This window comes from Carassius carassius, chromosome 44 (genome assembly GCF_963082965.1).
Source record: "Carassius carassius chromosome 44, fCarCar2.1, whole genome shotgun sequence".
Taxonomy (NCBI): Eukaryota; Metazoa; Chordata; class Actinopteri; order Cypriniformes; family Cyprinidae; genus Carassius; species Carassius carassius.
The window spans coordinates 9,979,911-9,997,543 of record NC_081798.1 but is presented as its reverse complement, the minus strand read 5'-3'; the positions used below and the strand labels follow the sequence as shown (position 1 = coordinate 9,997,543).

General features: G+C 37.8%; 1 protein-coding gene across 2 annotated transcripts; it reads left to right on the top strand.

Moving 5' to 3' along the window:
* Positions 1-1,305: 1,305 nt before the first annotated feature.
* Positions 1,306-17,528, top strand: LOC132126667 (PR domain zinc finger protein 2-like). 2 transcript variants are annotated; one of them, XM_059538084.1, is made up of 9 exons: positions 1,306-1,480; positions 6,813-6,878; positions 6,970-7,090; positions 7,611-7,714; positions 8,041-8,193; positions 9,407-9,533; positions 11,597-11,710; positions 12,555-17,158; positions 17,261-17,528. In XM_059538084.1, the coding sequence occupies exons 3-9, from the start codon at positions 6,976-6,978 to the stop codon at positions 17,285-17,287; spliced, it is 5,244 nt and encodes a 1,747-aa protein (XP_059394067.1). In that variant the 5' UTR covers positions 1,306-1,480; positions 6,813-6,878; positions 6,970-6,975; the 3' UTR covers positions 17,288-17,528. The 2 variants fall into 2 exon arrangements, with proteins under 2 accessions (XP_059394067.1, XP_059394068.1); XM_059538085.1 differs by lacking the exon at positions 1,306-1,480 and adding an exon at positions 1,678-1,735.
* The last annotated feature ends 105 nt before the right edge of the window (positions 17,529-17,633 follow it).

Genomic DNA, 17,633 nt, shown 5'->3' with positions numbered 1-17,633 from the left:
GATGTGGACTGCTGTAAGCATGTGGACTAGACACAGAAGAGGTTCACATGTTGACAGCTCTCTCTGAGAACGGAGAAAGAGCTCTATGCATATTTATTGATCATGCTGTTTTTTTAATTGTTCTAAACTATTTTAATTTTGTTGTTATGATTTAATACACGTTTAAAAAAAATCTCTCTGACCCAATACATGTTAAATTTATTGTTAGATTTGCAAAGCGATCCCAAATTCCCAATGCCTCAAACTCAATCTAAAGACATGAATTCGCAGTGCCCCCCAGTGGCCGAAAGGACTACAAGCCTTTTAGCCCAATTATTTGGGATGGGGGGGAAATCCAATTAGAGAAACTGTATTTGGAGGTAACAATTAAATATAATGCACTTTAGGATTAGTTATTTACCAATTTCATAAGTTATTTATCATGTTACACTTGTATATCTCTTTTTATGGCATTTTACATTTCAGCCATTTCTTGTCATGTTGCATTATTTTTATAGCACCTCTTTTTTAGCACCTTTTTTATTATTCTATCCAGAGTATGTTTGGAGAGAATTGATGAAATCTGATGTTCAGTGGATTTGCTGCATTCTAAGCAGAATATTGTCTTGTTTCAAAATGCAGGAAAAGCCAGGTCAGATCTACAAGATGAATGAAAAAGCAATAGTCTCTGAATGTCAATACACACCATGTGAAAAATCTGGATTATTTTTATGATCTGGTCAACTCCACTCAATAAAACTATATATATATATATATATATAATTTAATTTTAGGGAAGGTTTTGAGTCAAAAGTCTTAAATCATTAAATTATTTCTAATATCCTACTTTTGAGTTCCTTTGTGATTTCTTTTAAAAAGCTTATTCTCCAAAATAAAAATGAAATACCATTTTTGCTATAGTTGTTGAATAAAAACTGAACACAATAAAACCACAGTCACATAAATTAAGACCGATTAAGACGTTTTTTTCATATATACTGGGCAAATTTATTATTAATTATGTTGACCATAACTAAGTGGCGCATGTTGTCACAAAAGGGTCAGCGTGTAACCCGAGTCTTTTCCCCTAGGCAATAAATGTGAAGACGTTCAATACTTTTTTTCTTATTATTTTTCTTAAACTATGACTTTATAAAGAAACTGACAAAAAAAGAACTCAAGCTGAGAAATATTCACTGGAGAAAAAAAAGTGACAACTTGCCCCAGTCTCATCAATGTAAAGTGTGCAGCTGAACACGAGTTAAACCATTTTGGCATAGCATGTCCTATTTAATGAGCTGATTTGCGATGGACCGGGTTTCGCCAGCATTACTTTCACCAATGGCCCATCGTGATGGTCGTGTGCCTCTCCCAAATCTGCGACCCGACCGACCAGTTACATTGGGCAAGCTCTATAAGCTCTAGTCTCCATCCGCCATTTTCAGCACATTGGAAAGCAGGTAGACCAAAAACTGCACAGTGCCGGTAAAAAAAACAACAGGTAAGTGTTCAAAAACACCGTGCTCACATTTTTATTTCAATCAAGTCTTTCCACCGCTGCACTGGATGGCTTGGAAAGCAGGAGGACACCTTGCTCGGAGTGAGTTGCATCGGGTTGATGATAACAATAAAATCAGTTTGCCCTGCCAGTCCACAAAGCAACTCGAGGGCTCTGGTGAAACATTTTGGATAACTTTTTCTCTCAGAGAAGATACCTCAAGCGAAATGTGACTATTTGAAGTGTGTTTAAAGCGCGGTGTGTGTTTGTTTGCCTGAAGGTCGGGATATAGCCTACAATCTGAGCGTCTTTGCACGAGTTACTGGTTTAATTCACGATTTAACACCATCTGGATCCCATGACAATATTTTAAGCACAAGGGTGCACTTTAGAAAAATTTTGCATACAATCCGCACTTGTTTTGCGATTTATTTTTATTCGGGTTTCTTATATTAATGCTGTGAGCATATATTGTGTCTGCGCATCACAGTCCGCCCCTGAACATCGTATCGTAAGTTTTTGCTGGTGTCTCTTTTAAGAACTTTTTTAAGAACTTTTTCGCGGTTAGTTCATCCATCTTCGGCTGTGGGTGCTGCTGAAACGCCTTCTTTCTTTGTCCCACAGCCACCGTCTGTTATTAACAAAGATGACACCACAATGAAACACTTCTCATTCATCTCTGGGTTTTATTCATTCTTCTGCCTCGCAAAGAGTCTTTTCGTATTCTTGTACATCGTTTAGAGAAAATCTGTTAAAATAAACGCAGTAGGATAGTGGAGGATGAAATCATGCTGAGGTAACTTAAAGGTGCACTCAGCAAGTTTTTTTTTATTAAAAGAGTTCTGCATTTAAGGAAATAAACATTTACGTGAGAAAAATGTTTCTTTATTTATTTATTGCTGCGTAGAGTGGGTTGCACCCTCATGGACGCTGTCATGTTGGAATGTGTTAAGAATAATACATTTCTAAGCCATAATGATGGTATCTCACCATTTAATATTTTATTGTTTTACTTAGCTTAATGTAATAGGTTTATATACAGGGATTCTGCAGGATTTTTAAGCTCAAATTTAAGAGTTTTTAAGACCTGAACACATACAGTTAATACCATATGAGTCGGGTAGGGCAATGTTTATAGTACCATATAAAGTACCATAACATTACTGCAAAAAGCATAATTTACAGTTCAGATAGAAGTTTTCACAAAAACAAAGTTTTATAAAATGATGAACTTCACATTTCAGCCTTTAAAGTCAAAAGTATTAATATATTAATTTAAACAATTATTATCAGTAAATTATTATATCAGTTAAATAAAACATAAATTAGGGGTCTCCAAAATATTCTGGGATTTTATTAGATTTCTATTTCACATAGAGCAGCTGTTACTACACAGAGCCATTGTTAACTGTGAAGCTGCGCAAATCCACGTACATTTTCAGCGTTTATTTGCGCATCTTCTCAGTTAACAACGGCTCTGTGTAGTAACAGCTGCTCTATGTGAAATCACGCACCTGATGGAATTTACCGCTGATTAGAGAACCGGCTTTACTGACCAGATGCGCATTAACGATCGGCCGATCGTGATCGGAGCAGACCTAGATTTTATCGATGACGTTGATTAGATGATATTTTGCTAAGTGTGTTATTGTGCTGATATCTTGAGGACTACCGTGGACAGCTGACTCCTGAATTTTTTTATATTCCTTATATTCTGTGTGGTCTATTCACAGCAGTAATAGAAATTAATAATTTCCATCAAGTTTTATGGGTATTTGTACCTTTAAATTATTTTTTTTTTTCAAAAAGTGTGTACCATATTTTAAGTCAGATTCTTGCATTTAGGTTGTTACCAAGCAAATGAAATCAGCATCAACAGAATTTATCTTTGCGATGCAGAGGAAACACAGAAGCTGCACGAGAAGTGTCATTTACATGCATTTACACACTGTTTAATGCAGCTCAGAGGGACATGGAATACCTTAACCTGCAGTTACAAATGCATGAATAACGTTTTGATATTTTAAACATAAAATATTGAAAAGTGTTGTTTGAAATTAAAAATAAATAAATAAATAAATTAAGAGACATTCAATTTGAAATTAAAACCGCCAGTAGGCAGCTGTTAATAAGCGAGTCATTACGATTGAACTGAATCTTTTAAACGGTTGGTTAATTCGGGAACAAATCAGCGTCCTGTTGCTCAGAGATGCAAAACAGCACTGTGGCTGTGTTTGAAATGTTTTTTTTTTTCCCAAAAACATTTTCCAAAATGCAATAAATCCATGATACTTTTTTTTCTCAAAATGCAATACATCCATTGAATCAATTTGAAAGTTACTTTTCATATTAAAACTGATGAAAATACACCACATAGTAAGTTAATCCACGTATGACAGCCTCTGAACTTGGTCAATACTAATCTATATACAGGAACTGGACTAAAAATACATTCATTAGTCATGCTGTAGCTCCCAAAATTAATTCAACGGGTCATTTTGTTAATGCTATAAATTAATTACAGCAATAAAATAAAATTTCATCATGAACAAGAACATTAACATCACATTAGACCACTGAAATTCCAAAATGACATTTCTCTTAAATTCAATTTCCAAAAGTGCATTCATCTCTGCCATGTTACAATATTTTTAGTTCACTAGTGCTGTACAATGTATTAACAAAATCATAAATGGCATTAATAAAAACACTAATACTGACAAGCTACATAATATTGCGTTCATAATAGAGTGTGATTCATCTAATGAACTCGATATAGTGTAGCTTGTTAGTGATCTACAGCTCCGTGTATTAAATGCATCGGAATAATATACATCTGAAAGCACTTGATGCAGATTTACCGGTACTGTAAATCACAGAATTGGCTTTACTAACAAGATGCTCATGGCAATCACATGTGATTTATCGTGCAGCCCTTTTTGCTGATTACAAAGTAAAAAGTAGATTAGGAAAGCTAGGATACTGGATGTATTCAAAGCACCGCCATTACTGTGTAGAGTGCGTGGAATGGTTCACTGTGATTGGTTAAGCGGATATATTGCATTCTAGAAAAAAGGGAGACCAGTGTTTGGGAAAAAAAAACGGAGAAAACATGACCTAAAATGTAAAAAATAAATAAATTACTTTTCAATACGACAAGATACAATACTGATTTTGGCGGGAACTAAATTTTTTTTTAAAGACCGTGCATCACATTATATATATATACATATACACTACCGTTCAAAATTTTGGAATCAGTAAGATTTATTTATTTTTTTTTACAGAAGTTTCTTGTGCTTATAAAGGCTGTATTTATTTGATCAAAATACAGGGGGGAAAAACTGTTATTTTGTAAAAGTATTGCAATTTAAAATAAGTTTCTATTTTAATTTACTTTAAAATATAATTTATTCCTGTGATGAAAAGCTGAATTTTCAGCATCATTACTCCAGTCTTCAATGTCACGTGATCCTTTAGAAATAATTCACAACAGTTTCCAGCACTGATAATAAATCAGCATATTAAAATTATTTCTGAAGGATCATGTGACACTGAACACTGGAGTACTGATGCTGGAAAAAACTACATTTGATCAAATATTTTAAGGTATATTAAAAAAGAAAACCAGTATAAGAAATTAAAATATTTTACAAGATTACTTTTTATGTATTTTTGATCAAATAAATACAGCCTCGATGAGCAAGAGACTCCATTTAAAAAAAAAAAAAAAAAACATAAAAAATCTTACTGATTCCTAACTTTTGAATGGCATATATAACTTATATAGTGCTTTCACTGCTCACTGTGCATTGTAAAGCATAAATAACCGTTTAGACAAGTAATATAGACAAGTGTAATAAAACATTAGATTGGTGTGTGAACTTAGATGAAAAGAAACAAAACAAACATCAAGTGTGGCATCAGTCAGTAAACAAACCTCATGCATCCAGGCCAGTAGGTGTCAGTATAGTTTAAACCCAGTTACATTTACATTAACATTTATACATTTAACAGATGCTTTTATCCAAAAATGGAACTAAAGCAAGTAGTCAAGGATCCAACAATATCTGTAATATACAGTGCCAGGTTTATTTGACAACTAGATTAGGAAATCCAGGGACAAAAAGAGCCATCTTATTTTTAGAATAAAATTACTGATTAGGGAATAAAATACTCATGCCAAAAGGTAAAGTTGGTAGTTAAAGTTTTTCATTATAAAGTTATTCCACAGATTTAAGAGTCTATGACTTCAGAGCAGGTCACTGCTGCAGACTAATCATTTTTTACTGACAAGATAAAAGATCCTTAATGACTGCACTACACTTGAGCGCAAAGACAATTACTGACTGAGAGAAGGAATCTTTTAGTGGCTTCTGCAAATTAGAAATCCCATCTTTTTTTATTAACTACTGAGATTTGAGTGTAATGATGTCATGAATTATTTCTGCAAGCATCCATTCTGACCAAAAAAAAAAAAGTATGAATTTGGTGTTTTGATTCCAGAAGCATGTTTTAACACACTTTCTGTTGTGTTGGGTTTGCATGCTCTCACCCATGTGAAAGTCAAAGGCAGCGGAAGCCGAAATTCTGTCTCTGACCTCCACGCTTATGTAACAGTGTCACATCAGAGGCCCCTTGCGTGTCATGCTGTTTTCTCAATTTCCCCTTATTCTCTGTAGCTGTCACCCAAACCTGAGTACAATGTTCTACTTACCGTCCTGTCAGCTTTGGTTATTGCTCTATTATTATGCTATGAGAAGAATTCTTCGCAGACCCACAACAAAACGGATCATCATTTGTCTAAAACTGTGGGATATGTACCTGTATGCCTGACTTAGTAATATGTTTTTGGAGGGTTATTTCTCTGGTGGTTGGTTGGATTGTATGTGAGGTTGAGTTAATTACACGTGTAATGTCAGTGAGGCCCCTAGTAATAGATACTGTTTGTAGTCTAACCATACATTAAGGCTCAAAAATAATGCAAAACCAGTAATATTGCAATTTGAAACAACCGTTTTTAATTTTACTGTTTTAAAATGCAGTTTATTCCTGTGATGGCAAAGCTGAATTTTCAATACCATTACTCCAGTCTTCAGTGTCACATGATGTAATTTAAACATTTCTACTCTTCAAACTGTAGTGCAAATAAAAGAAAAGCAAATATCAGAGACTTTGCGTGTACTGAAGGAGTATTTGCAGTTTTAAGCACACCTTTACATGGTCTTCCAGTCTTTGGGATTGCTTGAGAGCAAGTCTCATCCTGCATCAAAAACATAGAGGATTATTTTGTTCTACATGGTGAAAATAATTGCTCCTATTTTCTGTTTTACAGGATCCATGAAATAAGAAAGGTCTTCGGAGTCCCAAAGTTCAGTCGAGTGTTAAATCCTTGGTGCAGGTATGGTGGAACCATTTTATTTTCTAAAGTCATTTAAAAGCTGAAAAGAAACACATTGTAAACTGTAAAGCCCACCCTTTTCTTTTGTAAGGCTGAAATGGCTTTGCCTCAAGGAACATATGAAACCTTGGATGACATCCCAGCCCATGTGTGGAAGGGGCTGCCAAACAGCATGAAGCTGGGACCGTCAGCTGTCAACCCCAGTCGCATTGGTGAGCACCAGCATGGTTGAGTATTTGATAACGGTAGTGAGAAATCATGGGTTCATTATTGCAATATTTTCTCCTTGATGAAAGCCTATGAGATGTTCTAAATCTTTGACTTTGAAACATTTAATTTTTCAGATATTTGCTCCACTATAATCACTTTTGATTGGACATTAGCTGATCAGCATTGTGAACCAAAGTGACTGATAATGTTAAAGGGTTGCGAACAACATAACTGCAGTCTTATTTGGTTTGTTGCTTGAAACCGAGAATGTGCAGTACGCTGTGGTGGTGCCCTAGAAATCTACAGATAAATGATTAATATCGAATGCTTCAAAAAAAAATGGCTCTGTGAGAGCATCTCTGGAGATCTTACAGTGCCTCATTCTGATTAAGGATTCATGTCCAAAAACCTGTCAACTAAAAAAAGTTTTTAAAAAAATCTGATGAATGAATGGAGAAGACAATAAAGTAGCTTTTCCCGATGTTTGCTCGCATAGGATTTCACATGACATGCTCTATACAGGTGTCTGGACATCTAGATTGATACCGAAAGGCAAACGGTTTGGACCATTTATAGGAGAACGAAAGAAGAGATCTCAAGTGACGAGCAATGTTTACATGTGGGAGGTACAGTATGTATTCGATAACACAGAGGAAACTCTAGTTCTGCCTGACTAGAAGTCTGAATATACTGATAAATATACTGATACAACAGCCATTACTCCAATCACATGATCTTTCAGATATCATTCTAATATGCTAATTTGTTGCTCAAGAAACATTTCTTCTTATTGTTATTATTATCAGTGTTGAAAACAGGTGTGCTGCTTAATATTGGTGGAAAAGCAAGGATACTTTTTTCATGATGAATAGATAACTGCCTGACGTTTGAACAGTAATGTAGGTTGTAGCAGTGGTTCTTTATTAAATGCTTATTGTTCCACTATCATTAGGTATATTTTCCAGCCTGGGGATGGATGTGCATTGATGCCACAGATCCATTGAAAGGAAACTGGTTGCGGTATGTGAACTGGGCGCGCTCTTCTCAAGAGCAAAACCTCTTTCCACTGGAGATCAACCGAGCTATTTACTACAAAGTATTAAGGGTAAGTTAACCTTTAAGATGTAATGAATTGGTTTGATTTTCAACATGTTAGTTATGATTACAAAGAGCCTGGAGGAGATACTTACAGGGATATAGTAGACTAGTAAAGGGGTTTTTAAACATTTTCATGTGGAGGACCCCTTAAAATAATAAGTTTCCTTGGAAGGGACACTTTCCCTAAAAGTACTACTTTTCAAAAGGTTGGGGTCAGGAAGACCCCACCATTATTCAGCACACATGCACTAAATTAACAGAAAAAAAGTGACGCGTTTTACATTATTACAAAAGCATTCTGTGAACCTTTGAACTCTTATTAATAATAATAAGAAGTTGTTCTTGAGCACGAGAAATCTGTATATTAGAATAATTTCTGAAGGATCATGTGACTGATGATAACTGAAGGAATGGCTGCTGAAAATTCAGCTTTGACATCACATGAATAAATTACATTTTAAAATATATTAAAATAAGTTATTTTAAATTGTAATTGTTTCACAATAATACTGTTTTACTGTTTTTTTTTTTATCAAATAACTGCAGCCTTGGTAAGCATTAGATACCACTTTCAAAAACTTTTTTTTTTTTTAGTTTTTTTTTTTTTAAGTAAGCTAGAATCAACTTAATGGCATAGTTTTTTCTACCTCTATTAATCTTAGATATGCTGTATGATGCAAAGACAACTGTGTTGCGTTTCCTTATTTGTGCTCTTCACAGTAATTATTAAATACATTTAATTATTCAATTATCATTAAATATCAGTGAGAATTTTCCAGAATTCCCAATGAGCAAGTAAGGCAGCAGCACGTCCTTTGCAAGGAAGGAAAATGTACTTACAGCCTATAATTTTATGTATGCTAATATAAATTTATATCAGATTATTTCTTACTGTTAAAAAGAGGCTCTTGATAGAATAAATTAGAGTATTCTTATTGCTGTGCTTCTGATTAAATTTATGCACAGTAAACTTTTATGTTTTGGGAATTTACCAGTACAATTTAAAATTCTTTACTTTATATAACAATAATTTTCTTTTCTATAATTGTGGTAGTTAACAGACGAACAAGCCTTTAACTTCACTTAAAATGTTCTGAAATGTTTATTCTCTTCAATGAGCTGTTTCTAAATGCCTGACAGAGCGTCAAGGCCTAGATAGTATTTCATCCTATGGTATGCCAAAAAGCTCGACTCTGATTGGACCGTATACTCCCCGTCAGCCAATCGGACCGGACGAAGAACTTCTCGTGTGGTACAATGGGGAAGACAATCCAGAGATAGCTGCTGCATTAGAGGAAGAAAGGACTAGCAACCTGAACAAGAAGAGTTCACCTAGAGCAAGGAGAGGTAAAATTAAAACACCGCCTGGTATTGCTCAATCCTGGCGTTTTTTTCTGTATAAATATCTAATTGTGGTCTGAAAACATGTTTGTTATATATTTGTACGCGTTCGCAATCGCTAGCTGGAACTAACAGTTAGCATGTTAGCCATCAGGCTATTCGCCCATTTCATACGAATATCATTTAGAAACAGGAATTACGGGATGATGTTCTGTTCTAATAAACTTTTTTAAAAAGAAAAACAGCCCAGCACAGAGTCAGGGCGCGGTGAAATGTAGCGCACCCTTCCTTATGTTGATGAACGGGTCAGTTAGCCGCCCTGCAGACTCGGACCTTATCTTAGTGTCTCAAAATCTAGTGAACTTCTCACCTAAGGAGCATTTTGAGCAGCACGGACACGTCCGAGTGTTCGATGTAAAAAGTTTGAACGCGTCTGTGATGCCCATGCATGCCATCTAGATAGGCAGCTCCCTAGGTTTAGAGACACAACCTGTGTCTGACAGAGATGACCTTCCAAACCCTCCTCGCAAGCATTTTGAATTGGACCTTAATGACCCATAAAATAAACACAGGGTTTATCCTCTCAAAGCTCTACGCATGAGAGTTTGATTTGTTCGCTTGTCCATTGCACATTTGTTACTGATTTGTCGCACATCACTGGATTAATTTTATTTGAATGATACTTGTACGTAATTCAGTAAACGTTTTAGGGAAGTACATTTTCGTTTAAGTGGGTGTATCTAGTCTGAATGCTCTTTATAGACTGATGTAATGATGACTAAAAAGGCTGACCTAAACTTGCTGTTGAGAAGAGCGTTTGCTGGTCCTTTCATGAAGTAAATGGACATTTGACTTTAATCTGTTCAATGACAGTGCAGCTAAATGCATGAAGTTTCAAGTTAGCTCATGTCCAATTTCTCTTTTAAAAATATATTCGTGAAAGTAGTCCTTGAAATATGTGAACAAGTTAATTACATTGTAAAGTTTTCTGCCACGTTGTATAAAATCATTAGGGATTGAGATGTTATAAATACATTATTATATAAAGCTAAATTATTTTACATTAAGGTTACAAAATAAAATGCCAGTCATTTTAGACAGTTTGATAGGAATTTTTTTTATGTCATTAACATGTTAAAACTAGATATGTACATAAATCTGTTATCTTGTGAAAATGGATATGTGGGAAGGACTATTTGACAAGTATGGTCAGATGACCAAGTTAGTTGCATGTGTCTGTTTTATGAATTGGGTTTTGTATAAGATGCTCCCAGATGACCTTGTCACAAAGACAGCAGCTGATAACTGGTTTCTTTTCTTGGCTGAGAAAATGTCTTTGACGCTTTGTGTAAATGTGTGTAAAAGTGCATACATGTAATTTGCCAACATTTATACACCATTAAAGGATAAGTTCATTCTGTTGTTATTTTCTCACCCTCAAGTCACTCCAAACCTGTATGACTTTCGATCCTCTGTGGAGCACAAAAGGAGATATTTTAATGAAAGTCAGTGTTCTTCTCTTCTGAATATCATCTTTGATGTTCCACAGAAGAAAGGAAGTCATACAGGTTTGTCATGACATTTGACTGAGTAGATGACTGAACTTTTTTTTGGGAGGTGGTGGGGGTAAATTTTCCCTTAACATAAATCTACTGCAGTCCACTGCTATTCAGTAACAATTAATTCTCTCTACACTTATCATGCAATAATTGTGATGTAGATTTTAAATATGTGAAAAACAAACATTCCTTTGCCTGTGTCATGCACAGTGCTGTAGTTACTGAGTAGTCAGTCTGGTTTTGTGGTGAGCTGCTCATTTAGTAAAAAAGGCTGTGGCATACTGGTTTTGTTTTGGATCTTGCAGGTGGAGCTAATGTAACTGATGTTCTTCCTTTGTGTTTTACAGTTTTCAGTTTATATACATTTATTGCTACTTGAATGAAATATCATTGGATTCAATTATTGTACGTTTTGATGATTGTGATATGAAACCTTAACCTAATTGGTTTTTGATGCCTTTAGTGAGTCTTGAAATATATCTACTTTTTATTTTTTTTTGCTCCCTGAAGCAAGGAGGAAGCTGTCGGAAAAAGCCAGACAGGCTGATTTAGGTGGATTCTGTGAACCGAATAAATCGAGTGCTGTTGAACCCTCAATCAGAAAGATGCGAGACTCAGAGGACGGTAGGTTATGCTCTTCGCCAGCCTCTGGCAGGGATTTGTGTCGTTCACAAGTATGTTTAGCTCAGTCATAATATTTTTGTTATGGTAGGGCTATAACAGTAGGGGTGGAGCCATCAATTATTTTTTATAATCCGTTAATGTCACATATCTATTTTAATTGGATTTAAAAAAAAGTCACTTATTATTCTGTGTTTGAATGAAAGACATGTTATTCTACATCCTGCCCCAAGTCTAAACTGTGTGCAAATTGAAGGTTATGAGAACAATGTGAAGGCTATGATGTATAATTTGCAGGGGTTTAAAATGTAAATAATATATAATAATTACAATACAGTTATTGATCAAAATTGTAAAATTGCTACTAAAATAGTATTATCAGAATATGATTGTTGAATTTTTAACAAGTTAACGTCCAACAGTTATTTTAGTCAGAATTATTGTGCTTCATTTTGCTGTTGTGCTCTTTTAAAGTATGGATGTGCTTAAACGAGACTTGTTTGATTTGAATTTCTAAATTTAGAAAAATGTATAGTTAAGAATATAACCATAAAATGTAAGTTTTGCTCTCTTTCTGCACCGTGACTTACATTATCTTTTTTAGCTGTTCTGTCGTAATTGATTTTTTTTACTTCTGAAAAGAGACATCATTAGTGGAGACCTTATGCACAGCACACAAATCTGACGATACAATAATGAAATTAGTTTTGAATTTTCACTATCAATTTAATGGATTAGTTCCAGTCCTAGTTGCTGTGTTATTGTAACAGAATTATTTCTTTAGATTTAATGATTTTCAACTTCATTCAGTGATTTTTCTTTTAATTATATTTTTCTTTTAATTCAGGGCTTAATGGTGAGGAAAGACCCTCTTCACCTTCTGAGTTGCAGCAGGAGAATGCAGCCCTGTCATCTGCTGCAGAAAATGAAAACCCTGTCCAGTCTCATACAACAGAGATAAACCAGATGGAAGCACTGGATGAGGAAAATGCAGAGATTGATGGACAACTGCAGCAGCCACAGTTAAATCAGAGCCCACAGCACCCCTCTGAGGCAGAATCAGTTGATGGGAATGAAAAGTCTCTCCTGCATTTATGTTCGGGCAGTCTTGCAGACGAAAGCACTGAGAGTCCACTGTGTGATACAGAGTGTTTATCTTATTTAGCAAATCCTGAGCTGGAGGCAGATGGGGATTTTGAAGATGACCCCCAAGGAGAAACGTACCCCTGTCAGCATTGCGAGCGTCATTTCTCCACCAAACAGGGCCTGGAGCGCCACACTCACATTCACACTACTTCAAACCATCAAACTCATACGTTTAAGTGTCGGTACTGTGCCAAGCCCTTTGGCTCTCAGGTAGGGAGGCGCAGACATGAGCGTAGACATGAGAACGGGAGTAAAACTTTAAATAGGCCTGGATCACTTAGCAGAACAGCACTCCTCCACAGTCCTACGGCACCCAACGATGTTGCTACCTCTGGCAGTGCATCCTCTCCAAGCCATTCAGTGTTTATGAACACACAGAACGGTCCACCTCAGCAAACCTCTGACATTTTGAAAACGGAGCCTGATGCTGAATCTGACCGACCTTTTATATTGGATGAGAATGGGGAGTCAAAAGAGCTTCATCCTTGCAAGTACTGTAACAAGGCTTTCGGCACACACACCAACATGCGCAGGCACCAGCGCAGAATCCATGAACGGCATTTAATGCCGAAAGGTGTTCGTCGGAAAGGTATGCTCCTGCAGGATGGCTCCTCCCAACAGCAGCAGCATGAACAAGGGCAGTCTGTTTCGCTCCAGGAAGAGTCACCAAGTGCCAGTCCACCACCAATTTATGTGCCCAGTGTGGAGACCGAGGATGAGGGAGAGAGAGAGGAGTGTATGGTTGATATATCTAACAACATTTCTGAAAATCTCAGCCATTACATGGATGGAAAAATCCCATGTACAAGCACAGTGAGCAACTGTGAGGTCATTGAGGTTGATTCTAGCACCGCAGCTTTGTTTGGCCTTGATGCTCTTATTCTAAGTCCCAAACAAATTAGTCAAGCTTTTAAAATCGAAACAAGGTCTTGTCCTGTGAAAGAAGTTTCATATGTAGCTCAGACAGCTTCTAAAAGACGAACTTCTACGCCACCACTGCTGCCTGTGAAAATGGAAACTGAAACGGTGTCCTCCTCTTCCTCCTTGTCCTCCCCCTCCTCTCAGTCCTCTTTGTTGGCAGGAAACATTTTCTCCCAGTCAACTGAAACGTTAGCTTTTCAGAAGGAGAAATCCGTTTATCTCTCTCCGAAACTCAAACAACTTCTACAGGCCCCAGACGGTCAGAAACCAGCCATAAGTCTAATCACAACAGATAGCCATAGTTTAACCACTCCCCTTTCAGTGACTTCACTGCCTGTTGTACAAGGAAAGTTTAAAAGAAGAACTGCCTCCCCTCCCACAACTTCACAGAGTAGCCCGGCACAAAGAAATGACAGCATAAGCTCTGCAACTGGGGTTTCATGTTTTTTGAAGGTGCCAAAGATTGAAAGTCATTGCATGATGCATTCCTGGAGTTTGTCCAGCCAAGATCATGGGGTTGCTGTAAGCCTGACAGGAAAAGACTGGTCCCCTTCAAGAAGCGGGGGGAATTCTTGCAATCAGCAGCCACTTGACCTTTCGAATTTCTTCTGTAAAAAAGACAATAGTATAAACGAAGGCTCTGGAGAGGCTGTGCTTGACTTAAGTGTAAACCGTGAAAGTCCTGTTGACCATGAAGTAAAGACAAGCTCAGCCACACTAACGCCACATGTGAAAAGAAAGAAACCCAATACCAGCATTTTAGAGAAAGTCTTAATGAACGAGTATGCTGGCCTAAACTTACCTGGAGATGAAGGATCCAACGCTCTTGGAAGCCCTGACATTCTTTCGTCTTCTGAGAGTGCCACATGTGTTGGCCCTTCTAGTCCTGGAACTGGATTAGAACACCTTCCTTGTGAATCAACCTCTCCTCCCTCTCTGACCCCTATGACTATTAATCCGTCCTCTCCATCTTCATCTAGTATAGCATCATCTACACCCCCTCCTCCAGTCTTACCCACTGTCCCATCACCTCCACCTTTATCATCATCGCCGCTTTTTCGGATGTCAAATGCCTCATCACCTGCCCCTTTTCCTGTGTTGTCCCCTAAAATGTCCCCCAAGGCATTTGATAGTTTAGAGGAAGTGTCGGATTCATCTGCTTTAATAGAATCATGCCATGATGCATTAAATTCCATTGTTAATGAATCAGACCAAACTGCTGAGCGGTTAGACCCTGCGATTTCTCCACTGCCTCAGGATACAAAAAGATATTGTACAGCAGATTCATCTTCAAAGTCAGAAACACTACTTGAGGGCTCAACCCTTGATGCTAAGTTTCAGTTTTTAAGAAATGCAGATCAAGCAAGTTCTTCTCACCTAGAGTGGAATACCGATGCTAAAACCAGCCAAAGCCATTCCTGTGAAGGAACTCTCCCTCAAGACCTCAATATTAAAACAGAAGGCCGACACGAATCAAAGTCTTGTCTTTCTACAGTACAATCAACTCCTAAAAAGGAACCCTCCTCACCGACCTTCCTCAGCGAATTGGATTCTTCCCAGAAGAGTTCAGCGGTTGATAACTCTTTTGTAGACGATACAGGGAAAAATGAGAGGCCTGTTGATATAACCACAAATGGGGGCAACACTTCACCTGGAACTTCTGATGAGGTTGAGACACCAGAGCGGGAGAGTTTTGTCAAGAGTTTTGTGTGTAACGTCTGCAAAGAGCCATTTCGGTCCATCAAGGACCTCAGTGGCCATATAATAGAGCATGCATCAGACTGGCCTTTTAAGTGTGAGTTTTGTGTGCAGTTATTTGGTAACGCGACTGCACTCCTTGAGCACCGCTCCTCTCTCCATGGGGTGGGAAGAATTTATATTTGCTCTATTTGCTCAAAGGAGTTTGCCTTCCTCTGCAATCTCCAGCAACATCAAAGTGACCTACATCCAAGTCAGAGTTGCACTCACACTGCTGTTGAAAACGGGAAGCTCAGACCTCAGAATTACACGGATCCTGCTTACGCAAATGTGGAAAAAGATCCTGTTCTTGACTCAATTGCTGGAGGTACCTCTGAAGATTCTTCCGAGGAGTGCAACAGTGACACTAAGAAGGTGGAAGAAGAGCAAAATGGCCACGATGACCCTACAGAAGAACTATACACTACAATAAAGATTATGGCATCTGAGGCTGGTAAACCGAAAGGTCCAGATGTACGGCTTGGCATTAATCAGCACTACCCCAGCTATAAGCCTCCACCTTTCCCGTACCACAACCGAACACCTGATGGCTCGGTTGCCTCTGCCACTAATTTCACTACACACAACATCCCCCAAACATTTAGCACTGCGATCCGGTGTACCAAATGTGGAAACAGCTTTGACAACATGCCTGAGCTACATAAGCACATATTAGTTTGTGCTAATGCTAGTGATAAGAGACGCTACACCCCTAAGAAGAATCCCATTCCTCTTAAACAGGTTGTGAAACAGTCTCCGAATGGTCTTCTTACCACCACAGGAGCTGCTGCTGGGCAGAATGCTTTCCGTAGAATGGGTCAACCGAAAAGGCTCAATTTTAACCAAGATATAACATCCAAAGCAAAGTTGTCAGCCCTAAATAAGAAGAAAAACCAGCTTGTCCAGAAAGCCATATCTCAGAAGAACAAGTCGGTTGCTTCTATAAAGAAACCACCAAACCGGGTAAAGGAAGAGGAGACATCTAAGGTCCATGCATGCCCATACTGTAGCCGAGAGTTCACATACCCAGCCAGCCTCAGTAAGCACATTGCTTGCAGCTGTCCACAAAGACCTCTTGCCAAGAAGTTGAAAAAAGGAGCACTGATGCCTCAAGACAAAAACAGGAGTCTCCGAAGTCGAGCCACTGACTCTGAAGTCAAACAAGAACCAGGTTCTGGACCAATTGCAAAGTCCTTGGGGAAAACCAGAGCCCGGAGCTCTGAGCCATTTGAGAGTGAAGCTCCACCAGCAAGTAAAGGCAAAGCTCCTCAGGTACGTACAAAGAGGCTAGCCTCAAATGCAGACAACATGGCCCCACAAACTAAGAAAGGCAAAAAGAGCAATGAGCCACTGACTTCCATAATTCCTGCACTTACTGATGCCTCTTCAACACTACCGCCGTCTAAATTGCAACGATCTAAGGAGGTTGTTGTCAAGAAGGAGGTTGTTGTCAAAAAGGAGGTTGTCAAAAAAGAGTCTGTAGTGAAAATGACACCGTCAAAGAAGGAGGAACGTTTTTCGACAAGGACGCGGGAGAGAAAAGGTGGGCCAGTGACACGCAGCGTACAGATGGCTAGTGCTTCAGAAGTGACTCCTTTGGAAGTGAAGTCTGAAGACCTCTCAAACCATGAACCAGGACAGTCGGAGGTAAAGTAAAATTTCACTGTCAGCATTAACATAATATTGTATATATGTTGAGTTGGGAGTGTTTGATTTTTATTTATTTTTTCTCTTATGCGTTTATTTCAGGAGTCTCTATTGAAGATAGCCAGGTAAAACACCACAGTCTCCAAAGGGTTGCTTTAGTCCGTGACTGGAAGGGGAACTTCTTTCAACTAAATTGGATTAACCTGATCACAGCCCGAATGTTCAGGGGGACCAGGAGTTATCTCCCTGCTCATGTTTTGCGTCGGCTCATTGGAAGCATCTTCTCAGTGCACTTTTATAAATAAGCCTTTAAGCCCCTTCCTCCAAAGTGGACTGATGAATATGATAAATAAATCTCTATCAAGCATAATATTGTTTGATTTATAAATGTTGACCTTCTGTTTTGTTTAGGTTTTGCAAGAGGCAATCATTCAACAGTTTCTCTTTATGAGACTAATTCACCCCGTTTAATCTG

Excerpts from the sequence above, each read along its gene's own strand:
- LOC132126667 (XM_059538084.1), top strand. The coding sequence starts at position 6,976 with ATGGCTTTGCCTCAAGGAACATATGAAACCTTGGATGACATCCCAGCC. Across the intron at positions 8,194-9,406 it reads TTTACTACAAAGTATTAAGG|CCAATCGGACCGGACGAAGA; the intron begins GTAAGTTAACCT and ends ACTCCCCGTCAG. Across the intron at positions 17,159-17,260 it reads ATGAACCAGGACAGTCGGAG|GAGTCTCTATTGAAGATAGC; the intron begins GTAAAGTAAAAT and ends CGTTTATTTCAG.